Raw genomic sequence first — 22,116 nt, 5'->3', positions numbered from 1 at the left:
GTTTTCCAGCCACACACACATACACTCGGACTTTGGTTAAATATTAAAGTTGACGTGAGGAATAAATCACACAACAAGTTTGGATGCTGTTTGTCCTCCTGCAGGTGCTGCTGCCGATCGGTGGGGGAAACGATGCAGGCCCAGGCAAGTTATTACCGCTTTAAAATGTGGGGTAAATACCATAAAAAATGTTCAGTTGCGTGAAAACAACACACAGTGAGCTATTTTAACTGCGTAACAAATGTGTAAATACACTCAAACTGCATTTTAAGTACACATATATCGTAATAATGTCTATTTAAACATTTAAATTGGCGTTGTTACATATGTTGTGCTTCCTGTGACAATGTTTCGAAACAATCCTATAAAAAAATCCTCCAAAATCAAGTGTGCCAAGCATGCTACATTGTGTAAATCCAAGTGAAAGTAGCCATTTTTATCATAGAACACCATTAAAAGCACATATCTTCCCTCTCTGTGTTGTCAAATATGCGTCAACAACTCGTTAAACTTGATGTAAATGCGCATATCACGCGTGTATGATACGCAGTAAAGCGAAGGCAGGGAGATTTACCCTATAGCGTGTCCTCGGATGTCCCCTTCGGAGTTAAGGCTCCTCCGGACCGGGGTAAAATGTCGGCCTCGGCCTCTCCAGATGATTATTACGCACCATCCACGGACAGGCGCGCATTGGACAGTCTCAGGATCCCCGGCGCAGCGACGGCCACATGCAGGAAGTTAGTCCACGGGAGTCGCTAGATGCTATATGGCGGATAAACGGGACAGTAAAGATGGTTGTAGGACTGTTCAACATCCCCCCCACCCCACTTTGCCTGCTTCACCACCTCCCCCCCCCCCCCTCTCTCTCTCTCTCTCTCTCTCTCTCTCTCTCTCTCTCTCTCTCTCTCTCCCTGCCTCCCCACCATTGGCCTACCGATGTGGAGATGAGAGAATAAAAGCACTCATGAATCTAATTCCCTTTATAATAAAAGTTCTATACATGTGTGTTTGACATCCAATAACACACACCCTTTCTCTCCACATGTATTCTGAGAGAGGTAGAGGCTGAGTTGCACAGCCTTTGCGTGCTCTTTGTTGTTGTTGTGGTGGTGGTGGTGGAGCAGCAGTGTGGTTGTTGTTGTTTGCGCACTTTTTAGCAGCGCGTGGTAGGGTTCAGAGGTGGTTAAATGTACAGAAAGCAGTTGTAAGTGACTGACCTTATCGAAAGGGAAAGTGTGTCAGCTGTAAAAACAGTTTCAGCTCTCATCGGTGGATTGGGGGGCACTTGAGTTCACGAATAATCCCGTAGACGAACCGTCAATCTCGAGAGAGTAGCGTAAAAGACTTCTGGCAGTGGGATTTCAAAATAAGGGTCGAATCGTCGATTATGGTGCAATTTTGTTATTCAATTCTAGTTTATATCAACATTTGTATTCTGTTTTGTTTTATCTTTATTGGAAATTGTTTCTTTAACTTGTGTTTATATAAATATATTTGTCCTATTTATTTTGAATTTGATTAATTAAAATATATTTTTTTATTGTATTTTATCTTTTTTTGAATGTTTTACTTAAAGGGGACCTATCATCAAAATGCACTTTCTGATGTCTTTATACATAAATATGTGTCCCCGGTGTGTCAGGGAACTCACGCAGCGTCAGAAAATAAAACCCTCTCTCTTTTCCTCCGTACCCAAATCTCTAAAAACGGGGCTACAACGGAGCTGATCCAGATTTGCGTCCGATATGACGTAATATCTGAAATGTGGACCCACGGCCCTATCAGAACGTTGCTATCAGAAACAATGCCCGACTGTTTTGGACGTAATATGGTCGGTGTTTACATTAGCATTGCTAACACTCAGAGCTAACCTGTACTGGAGAGCATGTGTGTGAAGAAGCAGGAAATCAAAAGGAACTCACCTTGTGGTATAACCGGCAAGAGAGAAAGCCTTTGAGCTCCATACTGTTTCAGAAATAATCCTTGATAATCCATGATATGGCGTTTCATCACGGCAGTATTTAGTTTAGACCAGGGGTTTTCAAAGTGTGGGAAGGTGAGCCTCCCCTCAGAGAACATAAGAACAGCCGCGCCCCCCCTCCCAATTATTACTGCTATTATTATTATTATTATTATTATTATTGTTGTTGTTGCTATAATGCAGGGGCATTCAATTGCTTTTCAAAGAGGTCCAATAAGAGAAAATGTCATTAAATGCTCTGTTTTCGCTATCTACCTTTCTCTTTTTTGAGCAGCCATTTGAAATTGCTCACTGCTGTTTCTCTCTTCTTGTCTCGTGTTTGAATGTATCGTGCTCACTGACTGCACCGATTTGATTGGCTGAGTAGCGTCACCTCCTTAAAACATTAAACCTTTTTATCTTCATGTTCTAAACATTTGTTTAAAACATTTTTTACATTTTGAACATTGTGGATACATCCTTATATGCTCCCGGCAACACACTGAACGTCAACTTTGCCTCCTTATTACACTCACCCCTATAGTGGGAACGATGAGTCTGCGTCTTCGATGCGCACAGGCGGATGATGCGGGGATCCGAGTCCTGCATCGGGTCGGGTAGGCCTACCCGACGGGTGACCCGCAAAAAAAGTGATTCACGGGTGGTATTTTTTCAAACATTTTTTTCCGGGTTCGGTTCTGGGTAAAACAAAGAAGATGCGGGTCGGGTCACGGGTGTTTCATAATAAATATATTTAAATAATAATAATTTTATTTAATGTTTAAAGATTCCTCAGACCTCTCCCCCGCGGGACCGCGCATAATCCTAACATCTGCACCGCATCAACCAAGTGACACTTTACTCATCTTTTTCTCGTTATTTTGTTCTCACGCTGCGCCTCCCCTGAAGCTCTCTGGCGCCAGTAGCCCCCCCAGGGAGGCGCGCCTCCCTGGGGGGGCTACTGTCTAAACGGCTGGCTTAGACAGTAGCTGCCGGGTCCCGCATGAGCTCAGCCCCCTCCTTTTTTATTTTGTATCAATCTTTTTATTTTTTAAAGCTTTATACCCCAAATCAGCACTTTAGAAACAGGAAATGAAATAGAGGGATATGAGGCATGGCTAGAATGGGTGATCTGTTTGGTATTTTGAGCAAAACACTTCATAGACGTGTTTTTTATATTTTTATATATATCTGAGACCTATGCTATTGCCTAAAAATAGCATGATAGGTGACCTTTAAGTTAAAACAATTATCTGTATTATTTTGTAATTGCATCTCTTGATTGCACATTCTTACTTCAACCTAATACAAATATATATATATTTTATTCAATTTTCTTTTCTTATTTTCTTAAATTAACTTTTTATGTAAATATATTTATTCTCTTGCACATTATTTAATCTTTATTGGTCATTCAATGTTTATATTAGGGCTGTCAGTCGATTAAAATATTTAATCGCGATTAATCACATGATTGTCCATAGTTAATCGCGATTAATCGCAAATTAATCGCACATTTTGTATCTGTTCTAAATGTACCTTAGAGGGATATTTTTCAAGTTTTTAATACTCTTATCAACATATGAGTGGACAAATATGCTTAATATGTTTGTTTATTATCATTTGAACAATGACAAATATTCTCATGAATATTAAACACAACAACCTCTGAACATTACAAATATTCGCCTCAATTCAACCTGGAACCTTGTGTGTGTGTGTGTGTGTGTGTGTGTGTGTGTGTGTGTGTGTGTGTGTGTGTGTGTGTGTGTGTGTGTGTGTGTGTGTGTGTGTGTGTGTGTGTGTGTGTGTGTGTGTGTGTGTGTGTGTGTGTGTGTGTGTGTGTGTGTGTGTGTGTGGAGACACTGTGATGGATCGTTGGAGCTACAGTATGTGCAGCTCAAGGCATATATGCTCGAACGGGAGCTGCAATCATGTTGCGCGTACTATCCGTGCTGAGTGTGCTGACTTTTCGTACAATGTCCCACTGTCTGGCTACCTGCATAAAGTCAAGTGCTCGGCGCAGTTGTCGGCGAAATGTCATTGAAACAGCTCCTTATATCCGTTAGCGCAGCTAGCTAGCACCAGATGCTAACAACAACAACACGTAAGGTGTGCCTCGCTCGCGCGAGTCGCCCCACACATACACACCCTCCCGGTCCTCCCGATGGCCTGTCCGGGCCTGCCGGTGAGCGTGGAAGTGTGGTCTGCCACAAGCGGGCGGCAGGAGCGGGGCTGTCAGCATCAGCTTGTCGATGGTATTTTAAACTCGATGCGCTCTGAAACTACGGGGCGGCCGAGGACAAAAAATACACATGCGTTAATCGCGTTAAAATAATTAGTGGCGTTAATTTTTTTTTGCGTTAACGCGTTATTAACGCGTTAACTTGACAGCCCTAGTTTATATATCAACCCCTAAAGCACACATGTCAAACTCAAGGCCCGGAGGCCAAATCATTGATCATCGTTCAAGCCAGATACTTGCACCCAAGATGAGATGCCAAGTATCTGGCTTGAGCTAGCATCACAGAGCAGCAACCTGAGTTTCAATGGATGTTTCCTTCTGCACTTTTTTTCTTGCGACAACATTACATTTTTTACATTACATGTCATTTGTTAGACGCTTTTATCCAAAGCGACTTACATACATTCAGTACTGGGCATGTTTGTTTTTTTCTTTGAGGGAAATAGTTTTTTTGAATTGATTATTTAATGTTTAATGTTTAATTGTTATAGGCAATAATTTAAGCTTTGTTAGTTCCAGGTTTAGTATGTGCAATAAGTTCATTTCAATAAGTTTTGCAATAAACATTGAACTAGTTCGGCCCTCGACTAGTGCCCATTTTTTAATTTTGGCCCACTGTGTATTTGAGTTTGACACCCCTGAGTTTAAAAATAAGTATAGGTATTGCTATTTTATAGGTATTGGATGAGCCTTGTTTTATGGAAATCTCTTGAATTTGTATGACTGTGTTAGAGGTTGAGAAGAAAATAATCTTATTTTAAATAAATGTTACATAAAATATTCTGACCAGAAAGTTCTGTTGAATATGCTATTAGTTACTTCAGTTGCTTTACTTTGTGCACCTCAACACCCTCACACGTCCATGCAAACTTCACCCTGCATTTACACTACTGATACCACTGACGTCCACACCTCATGCTTTACTCACTTTGCACTTCAGACTCAGAATCAGATTCAGAAACGGGTTTATTGCCAGGTAGGTTCACACATACGAGGACATTGACTTGATGTCGTGGTGCATACATAAAATATAAAACAAAGAATTATAGGAGTTGAGTATAGGAGAGTTATAGAATATAAAATATGAAGTAATAATATGTGCAGTAAGCAGTATTTGAACATTGTGTGCATTAATGTAATGCATATAGAGTCTACGTTGTGTCAGTGGGGGGGCCGGGCCATGTTTAAGAGGCCGGTATAGCGGAGGGGAAGAAACTGTTCAGGTGGCGAGAGGTTTTGGTCCTGATGGAGCGCAGCCTCCTGCCAGAGGGGAGGGGGGTGAACAGTTTGTGTCCAGGGTGGGAGGGGTCGGCCACTATCTTCCCTGCCCGCCTCAGGGTTCTGGAGGCCTGCAGGTCGTGGAGGGATGGCAGATTACAGCCGATCACCTTCTCTGCAGAGCGGATGACCCGCTGCAGCCTGCCCTTATCTGTGGCTGCAACGTACCAGATGGTGATGGAGGAGGTGAGGATGGACTCGATGATGGAGGTGTAGAAGTTCACCATCATTGTCTTTGGCAGGTTTGGTTAATTTGAATTACTTGCTTAAATAAACATATTTTATTAACCGTTGATATGGTGTGTCTCCTCTTTGTTGTGGCCTTTTGAGCCAGGTCATAACACTATCCAAACCGTAAAGCCAAAACGACCTACCCTAACTCGATAAATCTTAAGATTAAGACCATAAGATATATGGTAAAAACAAATATCTGATTATCATGTGCATGCAAACATATACTGGTAGCCTAGTGGGCTAATAGGGATAATAAATGGCAACTTGTGGGATACTTACAACAAAATGCATACAATACATACAAAATTTGAAAACATATTCCTACATTTTCATATCTTCATTCAGTAAATCAGTAATTTACTTGACTATAAACCTGAATCTTATTATTTTGGAAATCCTACTACCGTACTTCCGGTCTGGTGCTGTCTCACTGCTTGCAGTTTGACCCAGATTTTCAGTCCGGGAAAACGAACACGGTGTGTGTGACGTCACGCCGCGTCACAGGGGCGTGGTCACACGACCCGTGTTTTAAGGACACCGGGGAGAATGGAGCTGTGAACCCGCTGACCTCAGCCTTTCCCCGGGCTGCTTCAGAGCAGAACCCCACTGGAAACACTTCACCTCCTTACCGACATATATACGGAGCAGAACGGCCGGGCAGGAGGCCTCAAAAGCGGGTTAACCTTAACTCAACAGCCCCCACTTTAACGTGTTTAAATCCTATGGTTTAAACTCACTGCTTTGTAGTTCACTTTTTCATGGATTAAAGTAAAGAATAAAGCGTTATTTTATTAAGTTAAACAGAATTATTCGACAGTACAACAAGCTATAGTTTGAATTAAGGTCAATTATCAGCTCTTCACAACAGAAACTGAACATTAGCTGTAAACATACATCTACTTTAATTTATATTTTTCTTTTGCTGACATTGTTTACAGTTGTCAAAGGCTAATAGGAAAACGTATGAAGGAAAGTAGTGGAAAATATAATGATTGTGACTACTTTCTGGGACATTATGGGATATTTGTATATGATTTTTGCATCACTGAGATGTGGCTTGTTCTCACTCCTTCATAATCAGTTTATTTCCATTGATGTTATATTTACCTTCATGCTTTTTGGGTGCTTTAAAAGCTACATTTAAGGGTTTCTAATCATAAATGTTCATGTTATGTATTTGTTATATACAATGAAATATAAAAATCTGTATCAGCCTTAGAAATCCTGCCTCTGTCATGCTCTATTTTACAGAATTAAAGTATTAGATTAGAATTAAGCAGCTGCTCCCTTGTGATGAATATAAACAGACATCTATAGAGGAGCCCCTGTTATTGAGGCCAGCTCGTATAGCTGTTTACATAAGGATTGTTTAATCCAAAAAAGTAGGTTGTCATGGCGCATTAAGCCACAATTTATGAACATTACAGACGATAAGCTGCGGCGTGTTTATCCATCTGCACGTTTAAGCCCATACGTGTAGGCCTATAGGCTGTGAAACAATGTTTAGCATTCAACAGAAATGTAGGCCAGTGCTTGGATAAATCATAATTAAAGGACAATACCATATTCTTAGTAGGAAGGAGAGTGAATATAATATTGTCCTCTCTCCTTTATCTATTTTCGGTTGTGAAACACATCACACAGTCTCAAATCGCTGCTGATTTTGTAATGTCATGTAGATTTTATGGGCTGTTTACTCATTAATCTGCATCCCTAATGAGAAAACAGTGCTGCACCTCCACTCATTTATCTGAAGCTGTTAATTATGGATTGATGCTGGCCTATAGGTGGTAATGAAATGAGAGCATTTTTCAATAAAAATAATAATAATCCAGCCTGCAGGTTCACATTTAACATGTTGTGCCATTAACCTCAGGGTTTATCGGGATTTCTGGAGCCAGTTTTTTGGTTCATTTTTTATCACCAGAAGTTGCTGCTCGGTCTGCAATTTAAAAACATTGCATCAATAATATACCAGTAAATTATCACTATACCCATCTATATCACATATACGTCTGTTAAAATGTGAAATGGAGTTCTGATTGCAGTTTTAATATTATTACATGCCTTAGTTTAATACCCATTTCTGATAGGTTGTTCATTTTCGCTAACAGACCGTTGCTAAGGAGAACAGACTGTTGCTAAGGAGGATCAAGGGACTATGTGCAGTTATATTAATTGACAGAAAGAAGTCCTGTCCATTTAAGGTCAGCTGTGGACAACAAAAAATATTTTTCATCCATCAGAAAACACAGTGGAATACTTTGTTATTATTTATTATTATATTTATCAAGAGCACGAAACTTTGGATCCTTCGTGTCGTGATCCTGATCAAATGATCCCGTACTTTAAACGTTTTTTTATATGAAATGCATGCAGCTCAGTTCATAATTGAACTGTAACACATTGTTTAAGTGAAGGCCTTGAGTTATATGATGGTTTTAAATTCAGATTTTGACTATGTTTTGCCTCAATGCAATTCTAGAATAATCATTGTTTAGTTTTGTCCTAAAAACGGACAATTTTATAGATTTTCCTCCTCAAATTGTGAGCTGTATTGGCACCAAAGTATTTTTAGGCTTTAAAGGGGCCCTGTTAATCTCATTTACAAAATCATATTTGTATGTTGTGCCTCTACTGTGACTTGTTTACATGCTGATTGGTTAGCTGGCAGGCTCTGTTGTGATTGGTCAACCGCTTAGAGATGTCCCGCCTCTTCCATCACGTACATGTGTTAGAGCGCTAGCCAATAGAAGCGTGAGTGTTACATAGTGATGTTACTAAGTTACAGAAGTAAACAAAGGAGTCAAATGGAGGCGTTTCGAAAAGGCAAACATCCAGTACCTTACCTTAAAAAGTATTTTGATTCCAGCTCCTAGTTTTCCCTTTAAAGTAAATTCATTGAGGGAATATCTTTGTATAGCATGTTCCTGGATTTGAGTATTTTAATTGACATATATGTTTATTTGGGCCTTGTGTAGACGTGTATTTTGATGGCTTTGTTGCAAAAGTTTTTTGTACAATTATTAAAATAGATGTGTGTGAATCATGCATACGTGCCTCCCTGTGTCATTGTGAGAAAATTGTGTCCTTTATTTCCATCATAACCCCGCCGAACTGACAGGAAGTCCTTCAGCATCGTCCCTTCTCTCCCGCTGTGCAACAACATCAGCACAGATACAACAGGAAGGTCGACGCACATCATATTTATTTTTCTCTTTTGCACAAATAAAACACTCAGAGGAGTTTAAATGATACGATTAACCTCCAGAAAACCAAATGTTTGGAATGAAAACATGGTGTTGTTATTGTATCCTTGTGAGATAACGTTCAGTTCGTATGAGGTTTCAGCATGTGTGAATTGCTTCGACGAAAGAATCTAGATCCTCCAGTTGAACAGCTTTGGCGTTTCCATTGAAATCCATCTACATGTGTGTGTGATGTGTGTGTGTGTTATTCCCAACATGCACACCCACAAGTTTCAACAGACGCTTGTGTGAGACATATTTTTTTATTGGGTGTTTTCAGATACAATTCCACTCACATAGAAGCATTTACTTCACATAAATACAAGGTCACAGATATAATCTCATCTCAACCACATCTGTTATTTAGCAGACTTTTGTAACAACTCTTAACACACAAAAGAAAATCGATCGCCACCTCCATCCATGTTTTTTGGGAGTACAGTACATGACAGGTTTAAAAAAAGCAAATAACTGAACAGATACATAAGAAAATGAAACCATGTTTAAGGTCGATTCACACTCAGCATGTTGTGGAGGGGTTTATTTAAAATGTGGAGGGTTCACTGCTATAGTTGAATTTGTTCGGCCATTTGTTGGTTCACGGACACTGAGAATGTGGCTCTTAGGGCTACACAATCGATACAAATGTAATTGAAATTGCATTATTCACTAGTGCAGCATTCAATTCACATATCCAAAGGACAAATATGTGAAAATATCTGAATGAATTGTATGAATCCCTGCATACACAATATATTCTACAGACCTAATAAAATCTTTGTGTGGTACAGATCGTCTTTAAGAGAAATCACACCACGATCCTTTTAATTGTTCAATCATGTTTCAGAAATGGTCATTCCCTCTTATACCCCATGAAGAGTAGTCAATGCTAATGAGATCATAAATCATCATATCGCAATTGCAACATACGTCTAAATAATAGCTACAATTACTTTTTCCAAATTATGCTCCGTTTGTTTGCCAGCTAACTGAAGCATGTAGCATTATGGGATTGGGATTGTTATGCAAACCGACTTTGGAAACAAACCCAAAACACAAGGGATTGTGGGTAAATCTCATGGCGGGCAGTTAATGGTTGGAAAGCCCAACTAAGAGCAAAACCACAGTCTGGATTGATGCACAGACTAATATATACAATTATTGTTTGGTACGGATCCTCATCCATCATTTTAATTTGTCAATCATAATGTTTAAAAAATGGTCTTTCCCTCTAATACCACAGGAAGAATGGCCAAAGCTGATGAAGATCCAAAAAAAGGACACGGTGGATCATATTGCAATTCAATATGTTTCTTGCTTGTGTTTCTTGTGGCTTTGTTAGTTTGCCAGCTATTCGCAGCACGTTACATTATGGGACCGGAGAGTTTTATCCAAACCGACTTCGGAAACAAACCCAAGACACAAGGGATTGTGGGTACATCTGATATTGGGCAGTTAACAGTTTGAAAGCCATGAGCAAAACCACAGTCTGGATTGAAGCTCATATTGAGGCGGAGGACGGTCGTACGCCAATAATAAGGTCACCCCTGCAGTCAGTATGTCAATGTGTTCTTGGGAGAGACACTTAACGTGCGTGATGTTCGTCGCCATGAGCAGTTGGCCTCTTGTAAAGCAGCCTCTGTGTCTGTATGAATGTGTGTCAATGGGTGAATGCTGACTTCTATATGTAAAAGCGCCTTAAGGGCTCACAGGGAGCTCTATATAAATGCAGTCCATTTACCATTAAGCTCTTTGTTCTTGTGCTCTCGCCTGGTGTGGACCCAACACTGTAACAGGAGCTAGTGTCAGGTCTGTATTGACTCTAAAACAACGTCTCCAACTTGGCAGGTTACCAACAATTTGTCCAACAACTGAGCTACTTGTGAGTCCGCTTTGGTTTACAAGCTCCGGTTCACTTGAGACTGCAAACTAAACAGAAGCATTCCTTCAAGGAAAGCCTCACTTTAATAGAGTAACTCACTGTACATGGCTTTATGTCCGCTTGTATATGCATGGCACCACCACAACTACCAAGGAGGGCTGGAGGAAAAGATACAACGTAATTTGGTCTTTCTAAAAAGTAGCTGTATATTGATTTTGATTCTTTTTGGCTGAAGCAAAGTGGTTTTAGAGAGGAGGAGGAGGAGGGGGGGTTAGTGTGAAGGAAGGTCGTAGGGGGGAGGTAGAGGATCTGAGGGTTAGAAATGGGGAGTGGAGAGGGGAGACGTAGTTGTGGTGGTGGCTGGCAAACAGCATCAGTAGGAGGCAGGTGTTATACTCGCATCTTGTTTAAGACATTACTAGAAATGTGGTAACCTTTTTAAACTAAGCCAAGCACAAGAACAACCACCAATGTCCAATACAAAACTACCATGACTCGACAAAATATCTCATCTTGAACACATCAGATAGCTATTGGGATCTGTTAAAGTTTCAGACTAAAAGGCTAGTGTGTGATTGGGTATCGGTGGTTGGATAACTGATGTTTCTAGATGTTTGGTAGTGTGAAGCATTGACCTGTTATCATAATTGGAGACAGCGTTGGAGGCGGGAACATTTCCTTAGAAAGTTGCTCATGGCGCACAAATTCAGAAAGGTTTGACTCATGCCTGTTTTTAAATGCCTTTTTAATAATGTATTTATGCTGTATTTGTTCTTAAATGTCTTTTGCTTTTAATGTGTAAAGCACTTTGAATGCTGAAAAGTGCTATATAAATAAAATTGCCTTGCCTTGCCTTGCCTCATCTTCCCTTGAATTTCACATCACTGCACCGCTCATTTCCCAGGGACTTGGTGTGAATGCACACTGACTTTCACCCCCACTCAAATGCATTCGAGTACACATGTACAGTACGAGCATATGCTGTACATTAATTATAATGATTAGTCTTGATCTTATGAATACTAATTGGGGATTTGAAACCAACATTTCCATTTTTTTCCCGCTGCAAGGTGTCTTACTTTTTTAAAACACGGAAAATGTAGAAAAAGTATTCAGCCCAATAACTATTAAACGTCATACTTTGAGCACATTATCCAACATTAGCCAATCAGAAGCATCTACCACTGATATGGTGCGGGATTTTTGCAGATAAGAGCAAATGAAAAAACACTTTCTTGAGTTAACGGTACTTTTTTCGTTTCGAATATGAATCCATTTGAAAGCAGCTACTTCTCCGCTACTTAAAAGATATGAGGGAGGGGTCACTCCTTAAATGTCAATGCCGGAATATAACAAAAAATATTGGAGAAGTATTTTCCAGGTGGAGGGAATGAAGATTAAAGGATTTGAAGAAAAGTGGATATTATCAAGAAATCTGTCAGCAGCTCCAACGCAAAGAGGTGTCCCTACACGACATCTGCACAAAGGCCGGGGGAGAATGGGCAGGATTTCATCAAAAGGGGTCGAGTGGAAAAGAGACTGAATTGGGCGATGAGATCACCATGGCAACTGGGACCTCCGCGGTGTGGAGCATGAGGGCGGTGTGTGTGTGTGTGTGTGTGTGTATGGGGGGGGTGGGTTAATGCTGAAGTGCTCCAAAGTGGAGGGAATCGCTCTTCAATTTGATGGTTTTGGGAGATTCTCATGGCGGCGGTCCAAGTACTCACAGTAATGAATTCTTCACACACACACACACACACACACACACGCACGTACATACATACATACACTCATGCACACACACACACCATTACATCACAGATAATAACAGTTATATAACACGACCGCACGGACACTGAGGTCATCACGCTTACCTCAGTGTCCGCGGGCCAAATAAATAAGAATACTCAGAAATCATGTTCCCTGATGGTGGCGACATCAAAACACAAACAAACACAAAGTAAAAACTAAAGATTGCACGTTTCAGAGAAGGACGCTTAATATCTACTCCTATTGGATGGTGTTTCCCTGGAAATCGTTCTTATCAGTAACAAAAAAGAAAACTCACATATCTCCTTATTTAAAATTTGTTCACAAAAACCTTCCATTTACTAAGTCACAACTTCAAACTGCGTGCATCGTATCGGAGTCACAAAGTGGATTACTCTCCTCGTTTTAAAACAAAAAGTGTTTTAACACACTCAAAATCTTAAATTCCAGTTACTGTACATTAATGGTAATGTTGAGATGAAGTCCAGCCAACCACAGGGTAGGAATGATGAGAGGCGACGCGTCACACACGATCCTGGAACAGAGAGGAAACATAAATCAGAACAAAATATATATATCTTAAAGGTCCCATGTCATGCTTTTCTGGTTATTACCCGTCCCCTTGTGTGTTATGAAGGTTTTTCTGCATGTAAACGGTCTGCAGAGTCACAAACCCTCAAAGTACACCCTGTAGCGAGTAAAACTCTAACACAGAAAATACCTGTCTATGCTGCCCCAGAACGCCTCGTTGGGGATTTCTCTTTTTCCATTGTTTACTTCTTGGGTATAGTGACGTATTTCGGGTATAGTGACGTTACGTCCGCGGAGCCGTTAAGTTTGGACCAATCCGCGGACTTTCTCGCTGTCTCGCAGACGGCCACTGGGCTCACAGGGAGGGGGGGGGCAGGAGCTCCAACAAGCCGTTTAGGAGAGAGAGTGAATACACATACTATACAGAGATGCTGTATGAGAAACCAATGTGAGTTTGGAAAATTGCACAATATGAATTTATTTTAGTAGACCTCAACAATGGAATTATGATCAGTAGAATGGCCATGACATGGGACCTTTAAAGGAATGCTGCAGCCACAAAAAGGACATTTGGATGTCAATTGCTCACCCCATTTTACCTCAAATTCTTTAAGAAATCTTTAAATGTTTGAAATAGCTCCAGGGTGAATGGAGAATACAAAATGGGTGAAAAGCCCAGGAGAATAGAAGTGAATTGGGGCCGCGCTTAACAACAGAACACAACAAACCTCCAAACTGGCTCACAGTATAATCCAAATTGTATTTATTCACTACTCTCGAAACCCATTGCATGTGTGTGTGTGTGTGTGTGTGTGTGTGTGTGTGTGTGTGTGTGTGTGTGCGCATATTGCTTATATATAAACAAATAAACAATATGCTCACTACTCTCGAAACCCATTACTTGACATGACAAAACGTTACTATTTAGAGAGGACATATTGTGCTAATTTCTACTTTCAATGGAGGGAACACAGGGATTTTAGCCTTTGCAGACCATTGACATGCACTAAAACCTTTATTACACACAACAGGAAAGGGGGAACCACAAAAAGCTAAATTGGACTTCTTTAAACTCTTACTACTTTTAAATCCAGGCTGAAGACTTTTCTTTTTGCCGCTGCTTTTAATTGAACTTTTCACATCTTACACTGCACTGTAACTTTTATGCACTTTGAATTGCCTTGTGTTGAAATGTGCTGTATAAATAAACTTGCCTTGCCTTAAAACACTCCTAAATAAACAGTCTCAATCCTTTGTAGGAAAACAGATCATCCAAAAGTGTTATGTTAAAAACAAAGAACGATTTCAGGAAAAATACTAAATATTTTTAATACTAAAATACATGTGTTTGGGAAGTCCAGAGCATATCACCTGATATGCAGCAGATGTTTTTCTGCTATAAAATGCAGCCCCGATTAAAATCAATTGCTGAAAACCTTTCTATGCTTTTTGATTCTTTGTTCACCGTGGAGGCATGTGAGGAAAGAAGAATTCAAAGGAACCACATGGGGAGTAATTGATATGTTAATAGTTATTTTGTGGGTGAAGTATTTCCTTCATTTCCTCAAATGTGAGCATTACTTACGAGCAGTACTATGACTGTAAGTATCAAAACAAGATGTTGTGTTCAGTAGTTAATAGTTCTGCAGGATTTAAGAGCACGAGTGGCTCCGAGCAAACATGCTTTACAGAAATCATAAAAACGCTTTTCTCTCTGGTTTTCTCTCAGCTGACTTCAGTCACTGCAGGCTGCTCGGTGCAGGCATTTCTTCCTCACTGGAGGAGAAGAGTGGAGAGGTTTCTGAATTGCAAACAGGCGAGTACAGTATGCAGCCTTCAGGGAAACCTTTGCTAACAAGAAGCCAGCAGAAAACAAAATCTTCTTCTCACGATTTTGTCTCCTTTTGATATTTTCCTTTTGCTACGGGTAGTTTTTACGAAAGCAAGAAGCATCAGGACACTCGTTTTCTTTTTCATACGGTATCAGATCTATTACTCTAGACCAGGGTGTCAAACTCAAATACACAGTGGGCCAAAATTAAAAAATGGGTACTAGTCGACTGGTTCAATGTTTATTGCAGAACTTATTGAAATGAACTTATTGCACATATTAAACCTGGAACTAACAAAGCTTAAATGATTGCCTTTAAAAACAACATTAAACATTAAATAATCAGTTGCATTCATTTCTTATGGCTCTATCTGCAGCTTTTCCAGAGTCATTTCTTATGATTACATTTTTCCACAGGCCAACAACAGCTTCAACAAAACTATTTCCCTCAAAGAAAAAACCAAACATGCCCTGTTGTCGTGAGAAAGAAAGTGCAGAAGGAAACATCCATGTAAACTCAGTGTGCTGCTCTGTGATGCTAGTTCAAGCCAGATACTTGGCATCTCATCTCGGTGCAAGTTCATCAATGTTTGGGCTCAGGCTCTGAGCGGAGGAGACCCTCAGGATGGAGTGAAGGTGTGCGTGCAATATACCGGCGGGCCAGATCTAATAGTAATTAGAAATTATCCTTCGGGCCGAAATTAAATCCACCACGGGCCTGATTTGGCCCCCGGGCCTTGAGTTTGACACATGTGCTCTAGAGTTTCATTTACATTCAGTATGGTGAACCCAGCACAATGTGGGTTGATGTGTTTGTTATAATCCAAAGCCTCATGTTGATTATATTCAGTTTTCTAGTGGAGAATGATTACGTTTTTTTGTTAAGTTAGAATAAATGTGCATTAATTGTCAACCTGCATATGTTTCTGAGAATTCTCAGAGCCATAATAAAAACACTGTTGAACTGGCTTCTGTTTTTTAAATTGTTGGCTATCTTTTAGCTTTGGTTATGGAGAGCCTTGTTCAGTGTGTGAGAGCAGGTAAATATCTCAGAAGGACATATTTTAGGGACATCATAAAAGGTATAGTACTGTATTTAATCTTTACATGTCTACATTGTTGTGGTTGAATTTTACTTAGAAGATATGCAACTTGCACACTTGTATAATGTATGTATAGATCCACTAACTCACAGAACAATTTAGATTTTCTTGAGTTAAGTTGTGCATAAGGAGGGTGTATTCATTTGATTTACCTTCAATACATTCTTATTTATTTTGTTCTTACCAAACAATCTGAAGAAAGTGTACTAGTCAGTAACTACCTGACTGTCAAAGTCAATTACAATATAGATAATAACAGAAAAACACATATTATTATGTATGTAAACACAGCTTGTTTTTGGCTATTTTTCTATAGTTATCAGTATTTATAGTGACACACACAGGCTTTAGATTTAGCCCTCATCACAGGTTGTATCTCTCACAGTGTGTCTGAATTACTCACCATGTTACTCCCAGAAGTAGCGCAGGTACCATATAGTTTCATTCTTCAGCTGAGGGCCAAACAGAGGGTTAGCCTGAGCCAAGATGGCTACCAACCAGCTGCATACAAAGAGAGAAAGACATGGTTAACACACTGGTCTCCAACACATGAAGGGTTTACCGTTTCTTTGGTAAATGCAGCTTTCTTTGATTTTACAGCTCAGGTCGGGTTGCGTCACTCTTAAATCAATACACCGATAGAGTGGTGCAGTGTTGATGTATTTATGTAGGCCAACCCAAATTAACATCTCCCTGGTTCCCTCGACATCAAATCCCATTCGATTTCGGAATATTGCAGAACATTGGATCTGTGGCATGCACACCTTTATGATACTTACACGTTTTGTTCAGCAGGATCATCTCCACATTTAACACTACTTTGTGATTTTTTGAGTAAAAAGCTCATGTTGGGCTATAAAGAATCTACAGCAAGGTCACATGACTTCACGTCACCACCGCTAAGCTAAAGGTGGCTACTGTTGGGCGTGATGATGTTTAGTAGTCTCATTTAGACACCGCCATTTTAAAATTCACCAGTTGGGTATTTACTGATGAATTTTATGTTGTAGAACAAAACGTTAACATCTCTTCAGCTTGAAATAACCACATTATTTTTTTCTGGTATCTAATCAGAAGTCTAAAACAGATTGAAAAAAAATATCAGCTTCGAGACAAGTGAACAGGAAGTGCTAAAATGCTGATTTCCCAGTTTTAGGACTCCTTCCTGCACCACTCTAAATAAGTCATACTGTATGTTATATATGATGGTCTTCAAGATGCTACATGAATGATCAATATTATGTAATATTACTCATGAGTAAGTAATGTCTTCTTTATCACTCTGCTTCTGATCAAACTATTCCAACTCATCCATGCATCATTTCCAAATGTAACCTAAGACCTTTGTTGACTTAAAGGTGGGGTAGGTAATTCACTTCAGAAACACTTGTTGTTATATTCCATGGAATGCTCTTAACATCCCGATAGCAATGAATACATTAAATGCTTTGACAATAAATACATACAAAAACTGTCATCTGTGGAAGCCGTAGTACTGTAAAAAGCACGACCAATCATCTGAGCCGGCCCGGCTAAAATAACTGGATGGCCTACCTGCCTGTCAGCTTTCCATCTCATGCACAAACTTATCTCGTGCCCTCATTGGTCATGTGTGTGTTCGTGTGTGTTGGAGGAGGGGCTCTGTAAGGAAGTCTGAAGGAAGGGGCAGATTTTTCCGGTTGTGTATTTTCAAATTCTAGCGCACTCGAGCTGGTTCCTCCATTCTTACCTACCCTACCTTTAATGTAAGGAAATCTACTTTTGTTTATCCACTCTGATGGTAAAGGACTACACCGCCCTCTAGTGGCAGAGTGATACTCCTGCACGCACCTCCTCCTACTTCCTGCTCCGAGCACTATCTTCATCATTCATCATATCATCTGCATGGCAATAGTTGTAAAAAAAGGTAATTGGTTTAGACCTTTTCCCAGACCGTTTTAGGAACTCTTCAATGTAAAACCGCAGAATATCCTGGAGATAGACATCAGTGTTGTGTCACCAGGTTTTGAGATGTTTGTTTTTTTTCCACCACACAATCAGCAATAATGCCAAATTGTATCCCCTAATAGCCAATAAATATAACCTTTATCTTGCATTTGCTGTCAAGATCCATCTCGTTCTCCTGCAGGTTGTTTCATTAGGAGCAGTAATGCTGCTGGCCTTGAGATGAATATCGTCTTTCAGGTTATTAGATTGTCCTTGTAGGATCCACTTGACACAGGCTGTATGCCCTGTTTGAATTCTTGCAAATCATTGGCCATTGCTTTGAATTGCTCGGGTCTCCCAGCAACATGTTCTCCAGCAAGAAAACCATTGCGAGAATTTCCAGAGGTCATCATGACATTTTTCATGGTTGTTAAATGTCAATTGCCCTGCTTTTGTTGATCTTCACCTCCCATCAGGCATAGCTACATGCACACAAATGTCAAACTTCAAGAGCGGAATACTTTTAGAAATTGACTGAAGCAGAGTGGGACTACTCTACGCTGACAGCTATATTAATAAAAAGAGCTGGGAAAAAAACTGCCATTAGTCACTCCCTGGCCATTTATAGAGGTTAAGCTAGAGGAAACACTTATCATGTGAAATGTATTAAAGAAGACATATTCTGCTCATTATCAGGTTCATATCAGTATTTGGTGTCTCTACTTTAAAGAGTCCTCTCCTGCTGATGTTCAGGTGTATATCAGTATTTAGTGTCTCTACTTTAAAGAGTCCTCTCCTGCTGATGTTCAGGTGTATATCAGTATGTAGTGTCTCTACTTTAAAGAGTCCTCTCCTGCTGATGTTCAGGTGTATATCAGTATTTAGTGTCTCTACTTTAAAGAGTCCTCTCCTGCTGATGTTCAGGTTCATATCAGTATTTAGTGTCTCTACTTTAAAGAGTCCTCTCCTGCTGATGTTCAGGTGTATATCAGTATTTAATGTCTCTACTTTAAAGAGTCCTCTCCTGCTGATGTTCAGGTGTATATCAGTATGTAGTGTCTCTACTTTAAAGAGTCCTCTCCTGCTGATGTTCAGGTGTATATCAGTATGTAGTGTCTCTACTTTAAAGAGTCCTCTCCTGCTGATGTTCAGGTGTATATCAGTATGTAGTGTCTCTACTTTAAAGAGTCCTCTCCTGCTGATGTTCAGGTGTATATCAGTATGTAGTGTCTCTACTTTAAAGAGTCCTCTCCTGCTGATGTTCAGGTGTATATCAGTATTTAGTGTCTCTACTTTAAAGAGTCCTCTCCTGCTGATGTTCAGGTTCATATCAGTATTTAGTGTCTCTACTTTAAAGAGTCCTCTCCTGCTGATGTTCAGGTGTATATCAGTATTTAATGTCTCTACTTTAAAGAGTCCTCTCCTGCTGATGTTCAGGTGTATATCAGTATGTAGTGTCTCTACTTTAAAGAGTCCTCTCCTGCTGATGTTCAGGTGTATATCAGTATGTAGTGTCTCTACTTTAAAGAGTCCTCTCCTGCTGATGTTCAGGTGTATATCAGTATGTAGTGTCTCTACTTTAAAGAGTCCTCTCCTGCTGATGTTCAGGTGTATATCAGTATGTAGTGTCTCTACTTTAAAGAGTCCTCTCCTGCTGATGTTCAGGTGTATATCAGTATTTAGTGTCTCTACTTTAAAGAGTCCTCTCCTGCTGATGTTCAGGTTCATATCAGTATTTAGTGTCTCTACTTTAAAGAGTCCTCTCCTGCTGATGTTCAGGTGTATATCAGTATTTAGTGTCTCTACTTTAAAGAGTCCTCTCCTGCTGATGCTCAGGTGTATATCAGTATGTAGTGTCTCTACTTTAAAGAGTCCTCTCCTGCTGATGTTCAGGTGTATATCAGTATGTAGTGTCTCTACTTTAAAGAGTCCTCTCCTGCTGATGTTCAGGTGTATATCAGTATGTAGTGTCTCTACTTTAAAGAGTCCTCTCCTGCTGATGTTCAGGTTCATATCAGTATGTAGTGTCTCTACTTTAAAGAGTCCTCTCCTGCTGATGTTCAGGTGTATATCAGTATGTAGTGTCTCTACTTTAAAGAGTCCTCTCCTGCTGATGTTCAGGTGTATATCAGTATGTAGTGTCTCTACTTTAAAGAGTCCTCTCCTGCTGATGTTCAGGTGTATATTAGTAGGTAGTGTCTCTACTTTAAAGAGTCCTCTCCTGCTGATGTTCAGGTGTATATCAGTATGTAGTGTCTCTACTTTAAAGCAGAACAGGGCCTCTTTAAGGTTTCATTGTAATCAGAGCTGTATGTGAATATAGCAGAGTCTCGTGCAACATGCAAAATGACAGCCACTTCACACCATAGAAGAAGAAGAGTGTTTACTTACAACAGGTAACAGCAGACGGCTGTGAGGATGAGACTGGTGACAATCACACTGCAAAGAAAACAGAGAGGGGGGGTTACATATCTGCAGCTCTGTGCACACTCATGTGACTCTCACTGTTAATGTGATGATGCTTTCAGGTACCTTACAAACTGACAGTTAATGGGTGATTAAGAAGTTCACTAAAGTGTTTTACATTCAAGCCTTTTAAAACTTAAAACACACCTTTTTTTAAATCAAATATGATTTTTTTTTAACAAAACATTTAGCAGGTGCAGTGAAAATTAAAATATATAAAATGCAACAAAACACATGAAGATAATTCCAGGACTGAATACATGTTAATGGTTAGTGTCATCATTATAAACAGTTATTATTAAAGTGCAATTAAAGAGAAAATCCCCATGGCATGCATCCATATCACACCTTCCTCTCTTCCAATGTGTAATTAAATAATGCAAAGGGTGTCTAGATAAATAAAGTTAGGTAAAATATGTATACATGTCACTTGGTGTGTTAAAAACAGAAATGCTTACAGAAGAATATATGTATCATTATATCATGTGTCTACTTTTCGGATGTGTAATTACTGTAGGTAGTTCATTTGTTTATATATCATTTGTAAGTCAGTAATATTTTTGTTTATCAATTTGACACTGCTTTAGTTTGTATAGTACAATAATCCTCATGTTTCATTTAATTATTATTATTATGTTTTTGCATTATTGTTTTACACATTCGAAATAAATCAAATCAAATCAAATACTTGAGTACTGTTGAAGCATTTCTGATGTTTTAATGAACAGAAAGCACTTAGCTTGATTGCATATAGCCTGTGAACCGGTACTAGCTTCAGCCTCACTGTTATTTACACATATACCAAGCCTCACAATACTGACTTGTTCAACATTAAACCCCAGCAATACCACATTTTTCTTTTAATATTTCCCCCTAAATGATGTTTTGATGCTTATTTATCCCTGAATTGACCCTTTAACCTTACTGTGTGGAAGGAGAGGATGGTGGGATGCAGGATGACGCGCAGGGCCTCCATCACATACGTATTTATAGAGATGCCATGCAGCTTAATGCAAAGTAAACATTGATTTGAAATCCGTATCAAAACTCATAATATCTGAAATGAAATGTGTGTGTATAGAATGAAAGAAACCGCTCATTATTAGTCGGTGTTAATTGCAGCAAATGAACGGCCGCTCGACCACCTACCCCCGGTTCGGTCCTTTGGGTACCAGAAACGGAGCCACGATCCCCACGAGCGCCCATAACGTGGTGAAGCAGATCATCGGCAGCGCGAGAGAGTGAGACACCATGGCTCCTGTCCGCAGAAAACAGCAAATTAACAAGAATTAATGTCGATATGTCCTCCTGGAGATAAAGCGCATCAATGGCTGCTGACCCTGCCAGTCGCTTCTGTGGTGTTCCCGCCCACTTAAGCCTAAACGCTCCCTGATTGGTGGAGATCGGGGAGATGGTGGAGTGTGATTGGTTCAGCTTGATGTCTATTTGTATTACAGGGAGAAGGATTGGAGGGATGTTTGTGGACAGCAGGTTGCAGACAAGTGTGTTTTTTTTTCATCTTCATCCCAAAAAGGTGGATCTATACTGTGTTTACATATCAGGAAGAAGATAATATAACTATTTAAATACAGAATCCAGCAGTTTCCCCAAAAATACAGTATTTTTCTCTAAATAACCCTAT

General features: G+C 39.8%; 2 protein-coding genes across 7 annotated transcripts in view; both read right to left on the bottom strand.

Moving 5' to 3' along the window:
* LOC117482066 (CREB3 regulatory factor-like) overlaps nt 1–1,303 on the bottom strand; it is a 54,116-nt gene extending 52,813 nt beyond the window's left edge. For 2 of the 6 annotated variants that reach the window (XM_034130055.1, XM_034130061.1), the window contains exon 1: nt 575–833. The gene's annotated coding sequence lies outside the window, so the exon portion shown is untranslated. Of the gene's footprint in view, nt 1–574; nt 834–1,217 lie in introns of those variants that run through there. The other 4 variants (XM_034130059.1, XM_034130063.1, XM_034130056.1 and 1 more) reach the window with 3 other exon arrangements.
* A 7,911-nt stretch (nt 1,304–9,214) lies between these two features.
* atpv0e2 (ATPase H+ transporting V0 subunit e2) lies at nt 9,215–21,830 on the bottom strand. The gene is made up of 4 exons (XM_034130113.1): nt 21,624–21,830; nt 20,400–20,447; nt 16,486–16,583; nt 9,215–13,152 (listed from the first exon to the last, which is right to left on the bottom strand). Exons 1-3 carry the CDS (start codon nt 21,725–21,727, stop codon nt 16,490–16,492), a joined length of 246 nt encoding a protein of 81 aa, XP_033986004.1. The 5' UTR covers nt 21,728–21,830; the 3' UTR covers nt 9,215–13,152; nt 16,486–16,489.
* Between the last annotated feature and the right edge of the window lie 286 nt (nt 21,831–22,116).

The sequence above is a fragment of the Trematomus bernacchii genome, unplaced genomic scaffold (assembly GCF_902827165.1).
Source record: "Trematomus bernacchii unplaced genomic scaffold, fTreBer1.1, whole genome shotgun sequence".
In the NCBI taxonomy this organism is placed as follows: domain Eukaryota; kingdom Metazoa; phylum Chordata; class Actinopteri; order Perciformes; family Nototheniidae; genus Trematomus; species Trematomus bernacchii.
The sequence above is the reverse complement of the archived record's forward strand: the minus strand, read 5'-3'. Positions and strand labels throughout refer to the sequence as shown.

Bases quoted from the DNA above. Each gene is read 5' to 3' on its own strand.
- atpv0e2 (XM_034130113.1), bottom strand. From the start codon at position 21,727: ATGGTGTCTCACTCTCTCGCGCTGCCGATGATCTGCTTCACCACGTTA. The intron at 20,448-21,623 runs GTAGGTGGTCGA...TTTTCTTTGCAG, and splicing joins CCCAAAGGACCGAACCGGGG to TGTGATTGTCACCAGTCTCA. The intron at 16,584-20,399 runs GTAAGTAAACAC...CTTTGTATGCAG, and splicing joins GCCGTCTGCTGTTACCTGTT to CTGGTTGGTAGCCATCTTGG.